Below are 20490 nucleotides of genomic sequence, written 5' to 3' on the forward strand. Positions count from 1 at the left end.
TCATCTAATATTCTTTCTGAGGTTTCCTCCTTTTCTTTCGTTTGGGGATTATTTCTTTTTCTTCCCATTGTTTGTGATACTCTTCTTGTTGTCCTCCACTTCTTAAATTGATCTGTTCTGGTTCACTGGGTTTATGGTATAAACTTCTGTGGTAGGATACCGCCTGCTGTTCTGTTCCCCTCGGGCACCGCCGCCCCGTACGCCGCACCCTGCTGGCTGCTCCGGCCGGTGCCCACTCCTCTGCATGTGTTTTCTTAACACAATATGCAAGTCTACTCTAAGTGCTTTACAAATATTTACTCATTTCAAATTGATAATAACTTTTGAAGTAGCCACTATTACCTTTTTTCATGGTTTTTTAATTTTTTTATTTTAATTATTTTTCAAGTACAGTTTTCTGCCTTTTACCCCAATCCCAGCCCAACCCCCCAGCCCTCCCCACCTCCCTCCCATTACCACACCCCCTTGTTATTGTCCATGTGTCCTTTATACTTTTTCCTGCAAACCCTTCCCCGTTTCCCTTATTGTCTTCACTTCACTGATGAGTAGACAGAGGCACAGAGAGGTTTAAGTGATTTGCCCAGGGCCACAGAGCTTGTATGTGGTGGAGTCTCAGCTCCACCCAATTTGTGTCATAGCTCATGCTGTTAATGTCCACTACAGGATGATGAAGGCCGCATTACATCATGAATGGATGCAAACAGCGCTCAGAGGTAGTCCTTTTTTCCTTTCCCCATTGTCAGGTTCTGCTTTAGTTACCTTTGAAACTAAAGATTTCAAAGACAAAAAATCTCAGGTCAGATCAAAGGGTAAGAATACAGGCCACAGCTTTCTGAGAAGAAACAAGTTGCGTGGTGGCTCCCAGCCCTGGGCAGCAGTCAGGAAACAGTGGGATGCAGTGGTTTGTTGTGTACTCGGCTCCTTTCTACAGATCTTCTCTTCTGCTGTTTCCCAAGGCCTTCAGCCGCTGCTCTTTTTTGCATATTCTACCCCACAGTGGGGAGTTTATCCCAGAGTGGACTTTAAAAAAAACATATATTTATATATTTTAATTAACTTTGACTTTTTTCCACATTGTATCTCTTTTATTAAAATATATGCCATTAAAATAATATTCATCTTCAAGATATTTTAGATCATAAAGCATAATTTAACCAGAAAAACATGTGCCTTACCTATCTACTTACTTTTTAAGGTTTTTTCTATTATAATTTATATTAATTGTTATTCTGTATCATGTCAGATGTACAGCATAGTGGTTAGACAATTATGTACTGTACATAGTGGTCCACCCAATATGTCTAGCACCCATCTGACATCATATATAGTTACTATAATACTCTTGACTGTATCTCTCATGCTATAATGGACTTTAAACAGATAGGTACAGAGTTCATCTTTGCTGTGTACTTGCTTTGTGACCCCAGACTTATGACTTAATCAATTTGAGCTCATTGGAAAAAGTGAATAGTATACCCCACCATGTCAGGGCTATGATGGAGATAATGGGAAAAATGGGGACAAATGTAATTGAACAAAACTAAATTTTTTAAAATAAATAACATAATTATAATATGCCCTGAAACATAGTAAGCACTCAATACATATTAACCATTATAATAATGGTCATTATTTTTGAATTTCTAATTATTTCACTTCAGCGTAGACAGTAGAGTAGGAACAGACTTTAGTGTAAATTATGATTCCACCTTCAGTAGATTTGTGAAACAGTGAAAGTTACTTATTTGAGATTCGGTTTTCTCCTCTAAAATTAATTTCTTTGTGCTGTTATGACATTAAATGAGTTAATTTATGTAAAGAACCTAAAACAGCTTCAGTCACAAAGTAAGTATAAATATAGACATCAGTTATTATTATAGTATAAGTTTTAATAAATTATTTATACAAAATATACAAAGTTTCAGTATTTGAGATAAATAATTACTGTATTTTTCAGACTTTTTGATTACATTTTTTGCTTAAAAATTTATTTCCCTCATTTTCCTCCTCTAAAACCTAGGTGCATCTGAGGTCCTCACCATAAGACACATCTAGGTGTGTCTTAAAAATTTTTGAAGCAAAAAATGTGGTAGAAAAGTGTGTCTTATAGTCTAAAAACCACGGTATATATAATAGCATAGTACTTATGGCTAACAATACTGTATTGCATACTTAGAATTTATGAAGATGATAGGTCTTACTTTAAATGTTCATACCAATAATAAGGATAATAAAGGAGATGGGAGAAAACTTTGGGAGGGATATTTTATGGCCCTAATGGTGGTGGTTTTATGGGTATACACTTATCTTAAACTCATTAAGTTGTATAAATTTGATACGTACTGGTACTTCTATTTTATGTCAAATACACCTCCATACATTGATTTAAAAAATAAATTATTAAAAATAATTTAATTAATAAATTATGAAGTACTAAAGTAAAAACAAATACATCTTAGGTATCTCAGATTTTTTTCAGTTTTATGACTATATCTAAAATGTTTTCAGCTTTACTAGCTTCTTTTCTTAAGAGAATAAAGTAGTAGTTTTTTGTGGTATCAGTTTTTAAAAATCATTTCTTCACATACTCAACATTAAGGAAAAAACTAACTCACCAATGAAAATTAAAATACAGGATATACACAAATTAAATGAAATATATTTTCCACTTTTAACTAAAAGTTTGCAGAACTACCTCTTTGGTTATTTTCGAGCTGCCTGAAGACAAAGATTCCTTTGCTAACCCTCTCATGCAGTAGTTGACATTCAAGTTCTCTTAGAAGCACTGTTTTGCACAGCAGTGTGTCACAAAGGTGTTGCATGCCCAGGTCTAAGCACGCAATTATGTTTAATTGTAAGGTTTTGTTCTTTGCTAAGAGTTCATCTGCTTTGCCTCCTCAGCAAATGATGCGGTCATCAGTTTTTCACATGTTCATCCTGAGCATGGTGACTGTGGATGTAATAGTAGCTGCTAGCAACTATCACAAAGGAGAGAGCTTCCGAAGACAGTACGATGAGTTCTATCTTGCAGAGGTAAGCTGCTCACAGGGGGAAAAGTGTCATTTATAAATGTGAAAATTAATTTTAATTTATTAATTACTTGAGTTCAACCAAAGCTGCTTCTTAAGTGTTTCCCTTGGTGACTTTTTTGTCTGATTGATTTTCTGTCACTACAGGCCTAAGTGTCTTGTCCACAGTATGTTGCATTGCCAAAGTAACCCTTTGCCCTAAGGTGTTTCTCTTGACATCTTGCTGTTTTCCTATCCAACACTCACTGATGTGGACCCCAGCTCATGGGGTCCATGACATTGTAGATGAGATATGACAAATTCACATGGACTACCGAGTCCTGTGGAGGAAAAAGGGTGGCAGGGCCACTCTCTGAAAGGGAGAGCACCCCAGCCCTTGCCTTTTATTGCTTTTCTAGGCACATTACATGATGGTCCTCATTTACTATGTAGAGGTTCGATTTAGGTGGTTACCTTTTATAGAAAACAAAGGAGAGGATACTGCTAATCACATCACAGAAGAAGGATATTTGCAAATGCAAAGAGAAAAGTGGTTGAGCTGGTTACGCTCATCCTTGGAAGGTTTAGCACAGACTTTAGGAAGTTGCAGTAAGTGCTTGTTGCCTCAATTCAGGGTGAGGGAGTTTTAGCAAAAACAAGTCTCAAAATGGCCTAGGTACAATGCAGGCTTGGTTCCCCATGGGAGAACCTATCTGTGGGCATGGGTCTGTGCATCTCCAAGTGGGAGCTGGGCCCACGTCATGCAGAACGGTCTCCTATAACTCATATTCTCTTCCTTTTTAATGTTGTATTAGTCTGTTTCCTACTAAATGTAAACAAGCATAAATTCAGAAGACTGAACAAGCGAGGCAGTTCAACAGTACCACATATGGGGCTGGAGGGAAATTGAAATAGATTATACAGTACTTTCTGTGTTAAAGAGTGAGCTGTTACAACCTGCACTAAAGACATCAAGCCAGCGGGAGATAGCTTAAATAAACATCTTTTAGTATATACTATATACCAGCTAAAGTTTTAAAATAGTACTTCTTATTGACTCAGTAACTTTGTTAATATTTGATTCTTACTTTTTGGGTATTAATATTTTATTTTATTTTTTTAGTTGAGAGATTTTTTAAATTACTTTATTGTTGTTCAATGACAGTTCTCTGCATGTCCCTCCCACCCCAGCCAAACCCACCTCCCTCCCTTGCTTCCACCCTCCCCCTTGGTTTTGTCCATGTGTCCTTTATAGTAGTTCCTGAAAACTCTTCCCTGTGCTGTCCCTCCCCACTCTCCCCTCCCCTATGGCTATTGTTAGATTGTTCTTAATTTCTGTGTCTCTGGTTATATTTTGTTTGCTCTTTTCTTTTGTTGATTATGTTCCAGTTAAAGGTGAAATCATATGGTATTTGTCCCTCACCACCTGTCTTATTTCACTTGCTCTCCAGTTCCATCCATGTTGTTACAAAGAGTAGGAGCTCCTTCTTTCTCTCTACTACATAAAATTCCATTGTCTAGATGTACCATAGTTTTTTTATTTAATCATTTACTGATGATTCTTACATATTTTAATGATTTCCAGAGACTACTTTTTTGTCACTGTGAAAAATTATTTCTAAAATATATCTCAGAATTCAGTGATTACATATTTGTGGAAAAATTGGTTGACATATAATCTTTAGAAACCTATTCACCATATAAGGGAAATATATACATACTAAGTGTAATATATTAAAAAGGTAAACTTCAAAAACAGAAAAATTGCAATTTATTTTTATTATAAAAGCTATTTTCACGCAAAAATTAATTTGCCATTAAGATGAGTTCTTTTAGATATCAGTAATTCTATCAGTGCATTTAAAGATTGATTTGCTTAATAAAAATTCAATCCATTCACTCACAAGCTTTTCATAAAAAGAATTTATGACTTAACTCCAATTGAATATAAACATCTATGTGGGTATCAAGAAAATTTTCAGAAGTCACTTATGAATTCTCCTCTTCATGGAAGCTTCTTCCCTATAACAAAATATCATTTGTACCAAACTTTCAGGGGATCAGAGTCTTTGTGATATGATGCTGCCTAGTTGCTGCATGGTATATGGATTGTATAGTTTAGCAAGAAATGTAGACAGTAAGTAACACATTTTCTCTGCTGTGGAGAACCATATAATTTCTCATGAAGAAATTATATGATTGGGTAAAGAAGATGTGGTATATATATATATATATATATATATATATATATATACATACATACATGCACATACATACATACACACTACTCAGCCATAAAAGATGAAATCCTCCCATTTATGGTAACATGGATGGATCTTGAGAATATCACACTAAGCAAAAGAAGTCAGATGGAAAAAGTAAAGAAAACATATGATTTCACTCATATGTGGGTTATATAACTGAAAGCAATAATCAAGACAAACAAAAACTTATAGACACAGACAATAATATTGTGCTCACTAGACAGAAATGGGACTGGGAAGAAGTAGAAAAAGGTAAAGTGGTCAAATATATGGTGACAGAAGGGACTTGTCTTTGGGTGGTGAACATACAATGTAATATACAGATGGTGTATTATAGAATTGTATGCTTAAAATCTATATAACTTTATTAACCAATGTCTTCCTAGAAAAGGGAATTCAGCATCTGGTATAATTTTACTACAACACAAGTACACAAAGAACATAGAATACTGTACTTAAAAATAATTAAATTAATTAAAAAATAAAACAGAGGGAAATACATATAAACCAATAGTAATATTTGCAGGTGAGTTTCAAACACAGCAATTGGATGTTGAAGAAATCCCCATCAAGTAGTTTCTATTTGTCCTGTGAGTAGGAGGCAAGATCTGCATCCAGCCTGATGATGAGATAATTAAGTGGGATGATTGTGGAGAAAGGAGAAAAGGGAGTGGATACTGTGAAGAATACAAAAAAGCTAATTAAAGATACATCAAATGCAATGTTGAAGATCCACCTGAATTTTGAGACTATATATCAATACTATATACCAATACCAATTTAAACAGGTCTATGACATTTTTTAAAGCAGGTCTATGACATTTAGGCCGTGCATAAAGGGGAGGAAAGCAATATTTAGATTGATCAAGCTTTAGGTTTGTTTTTTTTTTCAGGCTAGTAGAGCTGATAGACAAGGGATCATGGATTTGGGGTGGCTGGCAAAGGAGTTGAAATGATAACCCTGTGGTCCAGGTTGAATGTGAAAATAAGAGAAGAATGAAAAAACAAAATGAATATAAAGGGCCTTTAAATGCTTAAAGAACAGGTGTAATTAAAGTGCTAGAATTAAAGAGTTAGAAGAAAGATTTTGATCAGAGATTGGGATCCAGGATTTGGAATTTTAAAATAATTCTTGGGAAATAAAAAATCTACGGTTTTATATGGATGTGAGTAGCTTAAAGAAAATGATGATTGAAGACAAAACTAGCAAGGAACTATCAAGCTAAGGTGGTAGCTAAATCTTCACAATGATACTAGAGTCATTCAGTGTGAGGCTGGTTCTTAGGGAAAGGAGTATAGGCAGGGGCACATGACAGTGACAAAAATTAATAGAGGTCAGGGACAGAATGAGTTGAGGCAAGGACATAAGAAGCAAGTTCTGTGATTGGAGATTGAGGAGGTAGAAGAAATTGGTTAACATGGAAGAAGACACTCAGATTAGTTAAAAGCTCTATGTACAGTGAGGTGGGAAGATAGGTGAGGAAGAATTAATTATATGATAATATTAGGATCAGAGATTATTAAAACCAAACTAATGACAAAAATACCTGGGAATAAATAACAAAAATGGCTACACATGATTGAGATTATTCCAGTCTCTGTAGAGGGAATAATCCGTATCTGCTCTAGAGGGAGTCCTAAATATTAGAGATTACATTAACAGTTTTTTTTTCTAACTCAGTCCAGGGTGGGTCGCCATCTTACTAAATGAATCCTGTAGAATAAATAAATACAGCATCCACTGATAAAATTAGATAAATTTTATCTAATTTTCCACATATAAAAATTGGTCTGTTTTCTAATGTGTTTTATGTGTATTAGCTGATTTGTGATGATGCTATAAACAATTCCACCAAAATTTTAAACAATGTAATATTGTAGAGTTCACTGATATTATTTAAGTGCATTGATAGAGTCCAGTGGTAGTTTATAAATCCTTGTTATTTTTTCATTCTTATATATCGTATTATAATTTTTCTAATTTAAAAAACAGAGATATAAGATTGTATAGCAGAACCTAGCATATAGGATGTGTCTATTAATTGTTGCTCCCTTCTTAAACCACTGGAAGTGAATTGGATTTTAACAAAGTAGGTAGTAGAATTTTAGTTCACTTAATTATACAGAAATCACTACATTCTTGATGTATTAAAACATTCAGAATTTGTTCCACTTTGGCTGACTAATGTTGAGTATCTGAGTTATCCAAAGCATATTTGGTCTTTATTCAAATTACATTATCACTTCTCTTTCTATCAGAAACTTGTGCTGTAAAATTGTAAAAACTATTTGTTTCAAATAAGTGTGGATAAGTCATTTTAATCAAACTTAATTCTTTATAAAATACTTTCTTTTTAAAAAGCTTATGAAGGTGGTTTGAGTTTAAGCCAGGGGGTCAACAAACTTTTACTTGAAAAGCCAGATAGTAACACATTTTAGGTTTTTCAGGCAACATGCTCTCTGTCCCAACTACTCAACTTTTCCACTGTTATGCAAATGTGAGTTTGGTCTCAGAATGGCTATGTCCCAGTAAAACCTTATTTATAAAAGTCACCAGTAAGCTTGATTTGGTTTAAACTATAGAAGCACACAGCAGGTCAGCTAATATCCTCATGTAAAGTCAAATACAAGTATAGGGCCCTGGCCAGCCTTGCTCACTTGGTTGGAGCATAGTCCCATGCACCAAAAAGTTGCAGGTTCAATTCCTGGTCTGGATACATACCTAAGTTGTGGATTCAGTCTCCAGTTAGGACACATACAAAAGACATCAATATTTTTCTCTCACATCAATGTCTTTCTCTTTCATTCTCTCTTTCTCCCGGCCCCCGCTTCCTTTCTCTCTATAATCAATAAATATATCCTCAGGCAAAGATTTTAAAAGTCAAATATAGTAATGCCAATAACAATAGTAGCTGCCAATTTTATAGACTATATTGATACAGTACTTAAGGGAATAGTATTATGTAATATTCTGAAAAGTTTATTTTTAAAATGGATCACAAAATACCATGAGCTTTTAAAGAATAATTTCTTGGGTTTCCACATATTCCAGAATAAATTATTTTGAAAATCCAAAACAAGACATTCAGTGTGGCGGGCCCTGGCCAGCAGAGTCCGCCTGTTGTGGTTGATGACGAGAATCAATGCACAGGCAACAACAATCCTGTGTGGAAAAAGGGAACAGGCACAACTACTCTCTCCAGGCGAGAGAGCCTATGGTGCCTCGGCCACTCCCTCAATAGGGGAGCACCCCGACCCTTGCCTAGACAGGCTTTTATTGTTTTCCTCGGGTCTTACATCAGAGAAAGATGTATTATCTATTACATAGAATATTACTGTCTACATTTTAGGTACAATCAAGAAAAGGAAAATAGCATGCAGAGGTGATGAGCCAATTAGCTCTGTCCTTGGGCAAATTCATACAGGTTTTGGAAATTACCTTGAAGACAGACAATACACATTTGTTGTTTTAGACCAGCGTGATGGAGTTTTAGCAAGAGCAAGCCATAACAGTCTGTATGCATTTTCTAGGCCTGATTGCCACAGGAAAACTCGGTTTGAAGGTCTGGCTCCTGCCCACCACTTTGCTTCTGTAGGTTTTCCATACAGAGCTGAGTCACATTTGCCAGACCAAAACAAACTGGTCCCCTACACTTGAACCTGCTAAGAGTCAACTTGCAGCCTAAAAAATATCCTTGAAGCATAAATTAAGTTGCTTAGCTTCTGTGTAAAGCTGGAGACTTCTATTACTTTGGATCAATTAACCTAAATTTAAAGTTAGTTAAGAAACAGGAAAAACTTCCTTTTGTTTGCTAGGCTGTGTATGAACAAAAAAGGTAAAGATTTACTTTCTTTTGTAAGAGTTTTCATTTTGGCCTAAAATAGTACATTGTTATCAATATATATAAAATCACATTTTATAAGGAATATAATTATATTTTAAAATGTATATTCTTATTTTCTTAATAATAAAACTTGTACAGTACTTTTCTCTTGTTATATAAAATATACAAATATATCTATAGACTAGACTGTACACTTAACAGAAATTTATCAGTACAATGTTATGCACAGAAGATAACAATGTTAATGGAAGAGACAGATCAATGAAGCAAGCAATTCGGACATTGTGTCTCTCTGCCATATTTCTAGTCCAGAGAGGTTTACCTTGCTTAGGTTAGGACTCAGGATGTCTCTTTGGTTTCCTGTTTGCCTAACTCTTTGGTTATGATTGCTACATGTTTGGAGCAGAACAACTTTCAAAAAGTATGAACTCATTTTGCCATCTTGTAAGAAGTCATCTTTTCTAGAAAAGCCATTTATTAGTCCCCTGAAGACATTTGAATTTGTGATATTTGGTAAATGAAATGAAATGAAAGCACTGAGTTCTGGCCAAGATGGAGGTGTAGGTAGAATCCCTTCGCTTCTTCATACAACCAAAAAGAAGATAATGACCAATCTAAAGTCAATAAACAACCAGAAGTACCCAAAAAATAAAACTGCATGGAACTTTGATAACAGAGGAATTAAAGAAAAAATTAATCAGAACAACCAGACCAGTAGGTGGTGGACTCACAGAGAGTTGGCAGACCTTGGGGGCAGGACTAGCTACAGTGAAGTAGAAGAGGTACTGTGTGGGAAGGGTTGACTTAAGGGGAACTGAGACTCAGAATTGATAACAGCAGTTGCTATGGAGGGAGAAACTCCCAGTCTCACACTAGAGTCCATAAGAAAGTGCTCTAGGGACAAGCAGGCAAGCCGCACTGTTCTCTCTCTGGCCCTGCCCCCTTACAACTTATCAGCTGTGCCAAGATAACAAAATATGGCCCAAATGAAAGAACAGAGCAAGCTTCAGAAGAAAGCTAAATGATAAGGACATAGCCAACCTATGTGATGGAGAATTTAAAGCCCTGGTAATCAAAATGCTTACAGATCTGATTGATCTTGGTTGAAAAAAATGGAAAAAAAATGAAAGATACCCAAAATGAAATAAATCAAAATATTCAGGGAACCAACAGTGACAGGAAGGAAACCAGGACTCAAAGCAACAATTTGGAACAAAAGGAAAAAATAAACATCCAACTAGAACAGAATGAAGAAACAAGAATTCAAAAAAGTAGACAGTCTTACAAACCTCTGGGACAACCTGAAACATTCCAATAGACACATTATAGGGGTTCCAGAAGGAGAAAAACAAGCAAGAAATGTAAAACTTATTTGAACAAATATTGATGGAAAACTTTCTCAATCAGGTGAAGGAAATAGACTTCCAGGAAGTACGAAAAGCCCGGAGAGTCCCAAAAAAGTTGGAACCAAAGATGAACACACCACAGCACATCACCATTAAGTTATCCAAGGTTAAAGATAAGGAGAGGATCCTAAAAGAAGCAAGAGGAAAGGAGAGAGTTACCTACAAAGGAATGCCCATTAGGCTATCAGCTGATTTCTCAAAAGAAACCTCACAGGCAATAAAAAATACTTAAAAAGAAATTAAATGAAAGAGCCATCTATTTTAGTTCTAACAAAATCTGATACCCATATTTCAGCTCATAATCACAAGATATAACCAAATTAAGAAAGTAACTCATCTTGTCATTGCAGCAGTCTTCCATATTACCATTAAATTTAATTTCTCATTTTCTGGGATACTTTCATTAAATAGGTTTTCTCTTCTGACAGTAACTATTTTGTGTGTGTCTAATGGATATGGGCAGTATCTTGTTAGATGAAAAACAATGAAATAATGACTTTTTGACTAGTCAGTGAGCTACCTCAAAAGTTAGCTCTTTATATAGAATACTGAAAGTCCACTATAGACTAAGATTATGTGATTTAAAGAAACTTCTGTAATGGTGCAGATAATCATTTATTTTGGTGTTATTTAATCTGGATCTCATTTAAAAGAACAGGGCTAACTGAATTGAGTTTCTTGTGAGTTTTTGTTCTATAATCTTCTTTTGTGATAAATATGCATTCATTTTCTTGTGAATATCTATTATGTCTGTTTGAAATTATGAAATAGAGACAACAACACAAATCTTGAATGATATATTTCAAATATCTTTCCACATATGCACAGTATCTACCATTTTATCTTCTCAGACCTGCATGGCACAATTAGCTCATTTATAAAGTGTCACCTGTAAATGTTCATACATTATTCATTGAATTAAAAGGGCAGAACAATTTCCATTGTTCCCTTTATACCTAACATGTCATTTTCCATTTTGTTATCTTTCTTCTTAGCTTCATAAATTTGGCAATCATCTTGTTTCACCTGCTAGCTTCACAAATACAATTGCATGTGCTTTTAGAAAACCGGCGTTTTAAACTAGTATCTTGCATTTTTCAGTTATGAGCTATTTTGAGAACAAATATAATACTTTGTCTTAAAACAGTAACCTTAAATTTTAAAATTGCATTTCATTATTAATCATTTTCTTGACTATAGGGTTAATAGTCATACATTAAATAGCATATGTGTTATTTTAAAATGAAAATTTGGAAGAGAAATAATAAAATGTGATGTTTAAAGAACTCAAGGATGTGTTCCTGAAAAATTAGTTAAATTCTGCTATGGTGACATCAAATCTTATATACGTGTAGAGTATGCATTCTCAATAGGGGGCCAACGCAATTTTGTGAGGGTATAAATTGGTTCTTGAAGAGGCATAAAATATCTTACTCTTTCTCTCTATAAAGCAGGGGTAAATATGTGCAGTGCATAAGCAGATATACCACATATCTATTGTGTTACAATTCCATATGGTGTGGTCATTAGGAACAAAATATCTAAAAGTACTCCTTGAAGGTAGGTGATTTTAAAAAGTTGAAAAACACTGATTTAGGAAAAAGGAAAGAAGGTTACACTTATGAATGTATGTTTTCAAGTTTTTACAAGTAATGTGATAAAAATATTTATGAAAGCTTATTATGCTCTCACAAATTTTGCCTCTCTTAAAAAGGTCAGTTACAATTGTAAGCACTCACAGATAGGTAATGTATTGTAAGGGCATAGGACAGAAGAAAGGTCCCAAGTGCAGCTCTCTCAGTGTGGGCCTGCAGAGTAAGGAGGACAAGGCAATGGCGCACTCCCATACTAAGAGCGACAGGTGGAATCCACCCTCTCACAGGTTGCACTCCTGCCAGCTTGGGATTGACAGAAAGCCCTGAGATTGGACACATGCTCAGGTGATGCTTATGGGGCATCCTTCCAGGTCTTAGGTTCTACAAACAACCCGATAGCTTTCTCCCATTTATCTGCCCAGCAGCACAGTCCTGACAAGTTCCTCACTGTCAAGGTTGAGTCCACTGACACAGGCTGGAGCTGACACTGCCCCCTCAATACCTGTACTCTAATTCTTCTAAACTTCTACATTTCTCTGAATTGAAACTGTATGTATGCTAAATCCTCTGATCTACACTAAAACAGATGATCACTTAAGGTAATTTAATTTTCCCAGATTTCTCTATTAATTCCTGACATAGTTATTGCCTACAAAAGAATAACCCATAGTTAGAAGTAAGTTATAAATATTATATGTATAATACAGAGGTAGACAAAGTAGGTTTGTAGTTGTAACACAAATAAGTAACATAATAATTAACAAATAATAATAGAAGAATAAATTCTATTTTGTGTACTCACAACTATAATCCTACTTTTGCCTACCCTGTACTTCATAAAATTTGATCAGTTTAATTAATACTGTTTTTCATATAATCAAAGACATTGAAATAAAGAGCAAACTGACAGTAACCAGAGGGGAGGAGTGAGGGGGATAACAGGGAAAAGAAAGGGAAGGATCATTAAGGAACATGTATGAAGAACACATGGACAAAGCCAAAGGCAGGTAGGGTCAAGGGTGGGAGGGGAGGGGAGAGTGGTGGTGGGGAAATGGATACAAGTATAAAAAAATTTTCAAAAGAAAAAAATACTGTTCTTCAGAAAACTAAAGTGTTAGCTTGTAGCAATTAACAAATTATGTTAAAAATGAGACTGATCCCAGAAGAATTGCAATAAGGAATTCTAGAAGGAAAATGAGTGGGAATGCAGGTATTATATATTAATCACATAATAGTTTCCTAAATCCGTTTTAATGCCTTTTAGAGTCTCTGAAAGTAATTTTTCTACTAAGCAAATAATAATGCACATGAATCCAGCTGCATATTTTATTATGAATTAAGATTATTTAAACATTTCATTCCATATGTCTTTTTTGGTAACAACTATAAAGTTAGTAAAGTAATTAATTGTATTTATATTTTAATTGAAAAATCTATTCAGATATATTTCAGACATTTATTAGTACAGTTGAGCCTTGAGCAATACGGGTTTGAACTGTGTAGGTCCACTCACACACAGTTTTTTTTTCAGTCAATACTTGTATTGTTTTGATCTATGGTTGGGAGTCTGTAGACATGGAGGGCCAACTATATAAATTGTTCTATGTCATTTTATATAAGGAACTTGACTATTTGCCTATTTTGGTATTTGTGGAGGTCTTAGAATAAATTCCCCATGGATACTAGGCGGCGGCTTAAATTTGGGGGGAGTTAAATGTTATACACATGAAAAAATGTAACAATAATGCACCCATTGCTTTCTTTGGTGTAGCTTCTTGCTTATACTATCACATTCAGCTTAGCTTTTGACAAAAGGAAGGAAGTGATCATTTGAAATCGAAGTACTTGCAGTGCAAAGTTTTTCCTGAAACTAATCTGACATCAACCAGAATGTGGAATATGGAGCAGGACAGTAGGTGATCTTGTGGGAGAATATCTGATTTGATAAGACTTCTGGCCAAGATGGAGGCATAGGTAGACACAATGTGCCTCCTCCCACAACCAAAATAAGGACAACAAAAATTTAGAAGAAAAAAACAACCAGTACTTACAGAAAATTGAACTGTATGGAAGTCCGACAATCAAGGAGTTAAAGTAGACAAACACATTTATCCAGACCAGTAGGAGGGGTGGAATTGGGCTGCCAGGGGAAAAGGGGTCGTGGCAAAAAAAAAAGCAAAAAGCTGTGGCTGGCAGACCCAAGGCACATGGGGCAGCAGCAGGCGGACCCAGCGAAGTGGTGGATTCTGAGGGGTGCTGGTGCACAAGGTGGCTGGCAGACCAAGCGGTCCCACATTCAGATGTGGGATAAATGCAGATAAATCAGATGAAACTGGAGGGAGGGGGCGGAAAGGCAGACTGTACAACCCAGGGCCCCAGTGCAGAGAAATAAAGCCTCAAAATATTAATTGAAAACACCTGTGGGCGTTGAGGTGCCAGGAGAAACTCCCAGCCTCAAAGGACAGTTTGTTGGAGAGACCAACAGGGTCCTAGAATGTGCACAAACCCATCCACCTGGGAATCAGCACCAGAAGGGCCCAATTTGCTTATGGGTAACCCCAGAAGTGACTGAAAGCTGGCAGAGAGTGGAGCAAGAGGCACTGTTCCCTCTAGGACCCCTGCCCCACATACAGAATCACAACCCAGTGACTGGGTTGTCCTGCCCAGGTGAACACTTAAGGCTCTTCCCCTCACTACATAAAAGATACATCAAGAAAAGAATTTGCCCAAACAAAATAACAGATGAAAGCTCCAGAAAAAAAAACATAACTAAGCAACAAAGATATAGCCAACCTATCACATGCACAGTTCAAAGCACTGTTGATTAGGATGCTCACAGAATTGGTTGATTTTGGTCACAAATTAGATGAAAAAATGAAGGCTACACTAAATGAAATAAAGGAAAATGTATAGGGAACCAATAGTGATGGGAAGGAAACTGAGACTCAAATCAATGGAGTGGACCAGAAGGAAGAAAGAAAGAAAGAAAGAAAGAAAGAAAGAAAGAAACGGAAAAGAGTGAAGAAACAAGAATCCAAAAAAAAAATGAGGAGGGGTTCTTGCTTAGGAACCTTCAGGACATCTTTAAATATTCCAACATACGAATTATAGGGGTACCAAAAGGAGAGGAGGAAGAGCAACAAGTGGAAAAGTTATTTGAACAAATAATAAATGAGAACTCCCCCAGTGTGGCAAAAAATAGGCTTCCAAGAAGTCCAGCAAGCTCAGAGAGTCCCAAAGAAGTTGGACCCAAGGAGGAACACATCAAGGCACACACATCATAATTATATTACCTAAGATTAAAGAGGAGGAGAGAATCCTAGAAGCAGCAAGAGATAAGGAGACAGTTATCTACAAAGGAGTTCCCATCAGACTGTCAGCTGATTTCTCAAAAGAGACCTTACAGGCAAGAAGGGGCTAGAAATAAGTATTCCAAGTCATGAAAGGCAAGGACCTACATCCAAGATTGCTCTATCCAACAAAGGTTTTATTTGGAATGGAAGGGTAGATAAGCACTTCTCAGATAAGGCCAAGTTCAAGGAGCTCATCATCACCAAGCCCTTATTATATGAAATGTTAAAGGGACTTACCTAAAAAAATAAGATAAAAAACATGTACAGTAAAATGACAGCAAACTCACAATTATTAACAACCACACCTAAAACAAAAACAAAAACCAACTAAACAAACAACTAGAATAGGAACAGAACCACAGAAATGGAGATCACATGGAGGGTTAGCAACAGGAAAGTGAGGGGAGGAGAGAGAGGGAAAAGGTACAGAGAATAAGTAGCATGGATGGTAGGTAGAAAATAGACAGGGGGAGGGTAAGAACAGTATAGGAAGTGCAGAAGCTAAAGAACTTATAAGTATGACACATGGATGTGAACTAAAGGGGGGAATGTGGGTGGGAGAGGAGTGAAGCAGGGGAAATGGGACAACTGTAATAGCATAATCAATATAATACATTTTTTAAAAGTTATACACAGATTTTTAGCTATGTAGAGGTAAGCACTGCTAACCCCCATGTTGTTTAAGTGTCAATTGTAGTTCCCTACTTAAAAAAAAAAAGGCCACATTGGTATGAATTAAATTCCTTCCACTAGAATAAAAGCCTAAAAAATTATGTGCAGGGAGAAATGGACAAATGGGTGCTCATCACTTCTCCCTCTACTAATTTGATAGCCAGGTCAGGCTGTATGAGCACCTTCAGGATGGACTTAACTGTTTCAGTTTTTCTAGAGATCCCCTAAGATGTCTAGAGGGCTTCCTCATATTGTTGCAGGGCCTGGACTAAGAAGCCACATCTGAAGAGAAATTGACTTTTGTAAGGAGCTGTGGCAAAGATTTGGGTCCTCTGGTCCTCTGAAGTTGCTGCTCAGGTACAGGAAGCTTTTAGTCCCCTGGGGGAAAAAGTCATAACTGCCCACCGCTTGCTTTTAGTCCAGGAAGAGACAGACTTCCTCCCTGGAAGCTGAATTACCTCCAGGTGAAAGGTTAGGAATGGAATCCACTAGCTACTGAGGAATCCTGATTCAGAGTAGCTTTTTCCTTAATAAAGGGGTTTTAAAGGGGTTAAAAGGGGTTTAAAGGGGTTTTCAGGTCATTTATAAGAAAAATTACAGTTCTTTCTGCTACTTCTTGTTTGCTCAAAACTTCATAAAAGACAACATAATATACAGTCATGAACAAGCAACAAAACATAATTTTTATACAAAGGGACTTAAAAACTGAGACTAAGATTCAGAAATCCAAGGTGAATATTTGGTACTAATTTCCCAGTTGAGTAGAGTTGATGGAAGAGATAGCAGGGTTTTGTTTTTGTTTTTTGTTTTGTTTTGTTTTGTTTTGTCTCAAGGGTAGGTAATTATGGCACAAAGCAAACTTTCTGAAATTTTGATTAAAATTTTAATCTTCCAATTTTTTCAAAAATGAATTAAAAAACAGTTATGGTCATTATTCAGAGATAATTATTAATATGGGAGATTAAGTGTAAAAAATAACGCAAAGAAAGAGTATAAATCACAAGAGCCTAGCTACCTGAAGGAGAATAAGAAGGAAAAGGGAAATAGGGAGAAGGAAAATAGTAATAAATGAGAGAACTTTAATCTATAAATCTCAGATTATAAAGGCTCGCTAAATCTTAGGGAGATTAAATGAAAAAAGATGTATTTCTAGGCAAATCCTGGAGACCTTCTGTTGGGAGCATAAAGAAAATTCCTTGGAAGCTTCTAAATAGGCTTAAATAACCAGCAAAGCCAAGTTCAATAGATTGCTCTCTAGATGACTCATCTAAAATATTGGAAAGTAGAAGGCACTGTGCATATACATATTGTCTGTCCAGAAGGTATTTAGCCATGTAATATGAAAAAATAGAGACATATACTGAAGAAGATACAAGAAACATTGAACATAGGACAATGATGTCTCAATCCCCTTCAAAGTAGGCACCATGGGACCTCACATAGTTCTCGCAGTCACTACCAGCTACCACGTCCTATATTTCTGAACCTCATCAACAGTCTGAAATCTCTTCCCTTTCAAAGGTGATTTCAGTTTTGGGAAAAGCCAGAAGTTGCAGGGCACCAAATCCAGTCTGTAGCTGGGCTGAGTCACCTGAGTGATTTAATGTTTTGCCAAAAAACTCTGCACAGGATGTGAAATATGAGTGGGTGTGTTGTTGCGATAAAGCTGCCAATCATCATTTGCCCATAGTTGTGGCCTTGTAAATCGTCTGAATAGTTTCTGCAGAGGAGTGTTCAAGCTTAGCACAAAATTTGATGCAGTCATTGCATTTTGAATGTGATGGCCACAGAGTACACGCTCACTCCACACCATCTGCATTCCCCATTGACTAGTACAGTGAAGTCATCAGTGTTCACTCTTGCACATTCCATTCTACTTTCCTTGGCTGCCAGGTTACATCAATCTTGTGCAAACTGCTCTCATTATATTAAAATGGCTAGACTTTTTCCAGATTATTTTTTTTCCATTTAAGTATTTTATTTTATTATTGGTATTTTTGGGAGGGTTGTTTTTTTATAATTTTTTAATTAAATTCTTGTTCAAGTACAGCTTTCTGTCTAATATTCCCAACCCTGCTTGCCCCCCGCCCCATGCTCCCCGCCTCCCTCCCATTCCCCGCCCTTAGTTAACGTCCATGTGTCCTTTATACTTGTTCATGTGAGTCCTTCCCCTTTTCCTCTATGATTCTCTCCCCTCTCCCCTCTGGACCCTGTCAGCCTGTTTCCTATTTGAGTGTCATTGATCATATTTTGCTTGCTTGTTTCTTTTGTTTAGATTTCTCTTAACGGTGAAATCATATGGTATTTGTCTTTCACTGCCTGGCTTATTTCGCTCAGCATAATGCTTTCCAGTTCTATACATTATGTTGCAAAGGGTAGTAGTTCCTTCTTCCTTTCTGCAGCATAGAATTCCATTGTGTAAATGTGCCATAGTTTTTTGATCCAGTCATTTACCGATGGGCATCTAGGTTGCTTCCAACTCTTGGCTATCGTGAATTGTGCTGCTATGAACATCGGGGTGTATAGGTTCTTTTGGATTGGTGTTTCAGGGTTCTTAGGATATACTCCTAAAAGTGGAATTGCTGGGTCAAAAGGCACGTTCATTTTTAGTTTTCTTAGAAAATTCCTTACTACTTTCCATAGTGGTTGTACCAGTCTGCAATCCCACCAACAGTGAACTAGGGTCCCCTTTTCCTCACAACCTCTCCAGCACTTGTTGTTTGTTTCTTTGTTTATGATAGCCATTCCGACTGGTGTAAAGTGGTATCTCATTGTGGTTTTAATTTGCATCTCTCTGATAGCTAGCGATATCGAGCATCTTTTCACGTGTCTCTGGATCATCTGTTTGTCCTCCTTAGAGAAATGTCTGTTCAAGTCCTCTGCCCATTTTTTAATCGGGTTGCTTGTCTTCTTTGCGTGGAGTCATGTAACTTCTTTGTATATTTTGGAGATTAAACGTTTATCTGAGGTATCATTGGCAAATATATTTTCCCATACGGTTGGTTCTCTTTGTATCTTGATACTGTTTTCCTTAGCCATGCAGAAGCTTTTAATTTTGATGAGATCCCATTTGTTTATTCTTTCCTTTATATCCCTTGCTCTACGGGACGTATCAGTAAAAATCTTGCTGCGTGGAATGTCTGAGATTTTCCTGCCAATGCTCTCCTCTAGGACTTTAATGGTTTCCCGGCTTATATTTAAGTCTTTTATCCACCTTGAATTTATTTTGGTGTATGGTGTAAGTTGGTGCTCAAGTTTCATTTTTTATGCATGTAGCTGTCCAGTTTTCCCAACACCATTTGTTGAAAAGGCTGTCTTTACTCCATTTTACGTTATTGCCCCCTTTGTCGAATATTAATTGGCTGTAGAGAGTTGGGTTTATTTCCGGGCTCTCTGTTCTATTCCATTGGTCTATGTGCTTGTTTTTCTGACAGTACCAGGCTCTTTTGATTACAGTGGCCTTGTAATACAGTTTGATATCAGGTATTGTGATCCCTCCTACTTTGTTCTTCTTTCTCAAAATTGCAGCTGCTATTCGCGGTCTTTTGTGGTTCAATATAAATTTTTGAAGTGTTTGTTCTATGTCTGTAAAATATGTCATTGGTACTTTAATAGGTACTGCATTGAATCTGTAAATTGCTTTGGGTAGTATGGACATTTTGATGATGTTAATTCTTCCAATCCATGAACACAGTATATGTTTCCATTTATTTCTGTCTTCCTTGAATTCTTTCTTCATTGTTGTGTAGTTTTCTGCCTACAGGTCTTTTACCTCCTTGGTTAGGTTTATTCCCAGATATTTTATTTTTGTTTTTGCTATATCAAATGGGATTTTTTTCCTGATTTCTGCTTCTGCTGCTTCATTGTTGGTATACAGAAATGCCTTTGATTTCTGGATATTGACTTTGTATCCCGCTGTTTTGCCAAATTCATTTATTAGTTCCATCAGTTTTTTGGTAGAGGCTGTAAGGTTTCCCATGTACACTATCATGTCATCTGTAAACAATGACAGTTTTGTTTCCTCCTTTCCGATTTGGATGCCTTTTATTTCCTTTTCTTGTCTGATCGCTGTAGCTAGAACTTCCAATACTATATTGAATAGAAGTGGTGAAAGTGGACAACCTTGTCTTGTCCCCGATCTTAGTGGAAAAGCTTTTAGTTTTTGTCCATTGATTATGATGTTGGCTGTAGGTCTTTCATATATGGCCTTTATTATGTTGAGTAATGCTCCCTCTATTCCCATTTTTCTGAGTACCTTTATCATAAATGGGTGTTGTACTTTATCAAAAGCTTTTTCCACATCTATTGATATGACCATGTGGTTTTTGTGCTTGCTTTTGTTTATGT

General features: G+C 36.3%; 1 protein-coding gene across 2 annotated transcripts in view; it reads left to right on the forward strand.

The window, feature by feature from the left end:
* The window catches only part of NALCN (sodium leak channel, non-selective), a 424006-nt gene that overhangs the window by 162412 nt on the left and 241104 nt on the right, over window positions 1–20490 (forward strand). For both annotated transcript variants that reach the window (XM_037065791.1, XM_037065792.1), the window contains exon 11: window positions 2902–3033. In XM_037065791.1, the coding sequence (XP_036921686.1) occupies window positions 2902–3033 (132 nt within the window). The remainder of the gene's footprint in view (window positions 1–2901; window positions 3034–20490) is intronic.

This window comes from Sturnira hondurensis, unplaced genomic scaffold, assembly GCF_014824575.4.
Source record: "Sturnira hondurensis isolate 20B ecotype Veracruz unplaced genomic scaffold, ASM1482457v3 Scaffold0016184, whole genome shotgun sequence".
Taxonomy (NCBI): domain Eukaryota; kingdom Metazoa; phylum Chordata; class Mammalia; order Chiroptera; family Phyllostomidae; genus Sturnira; species Sturnira hondurensis.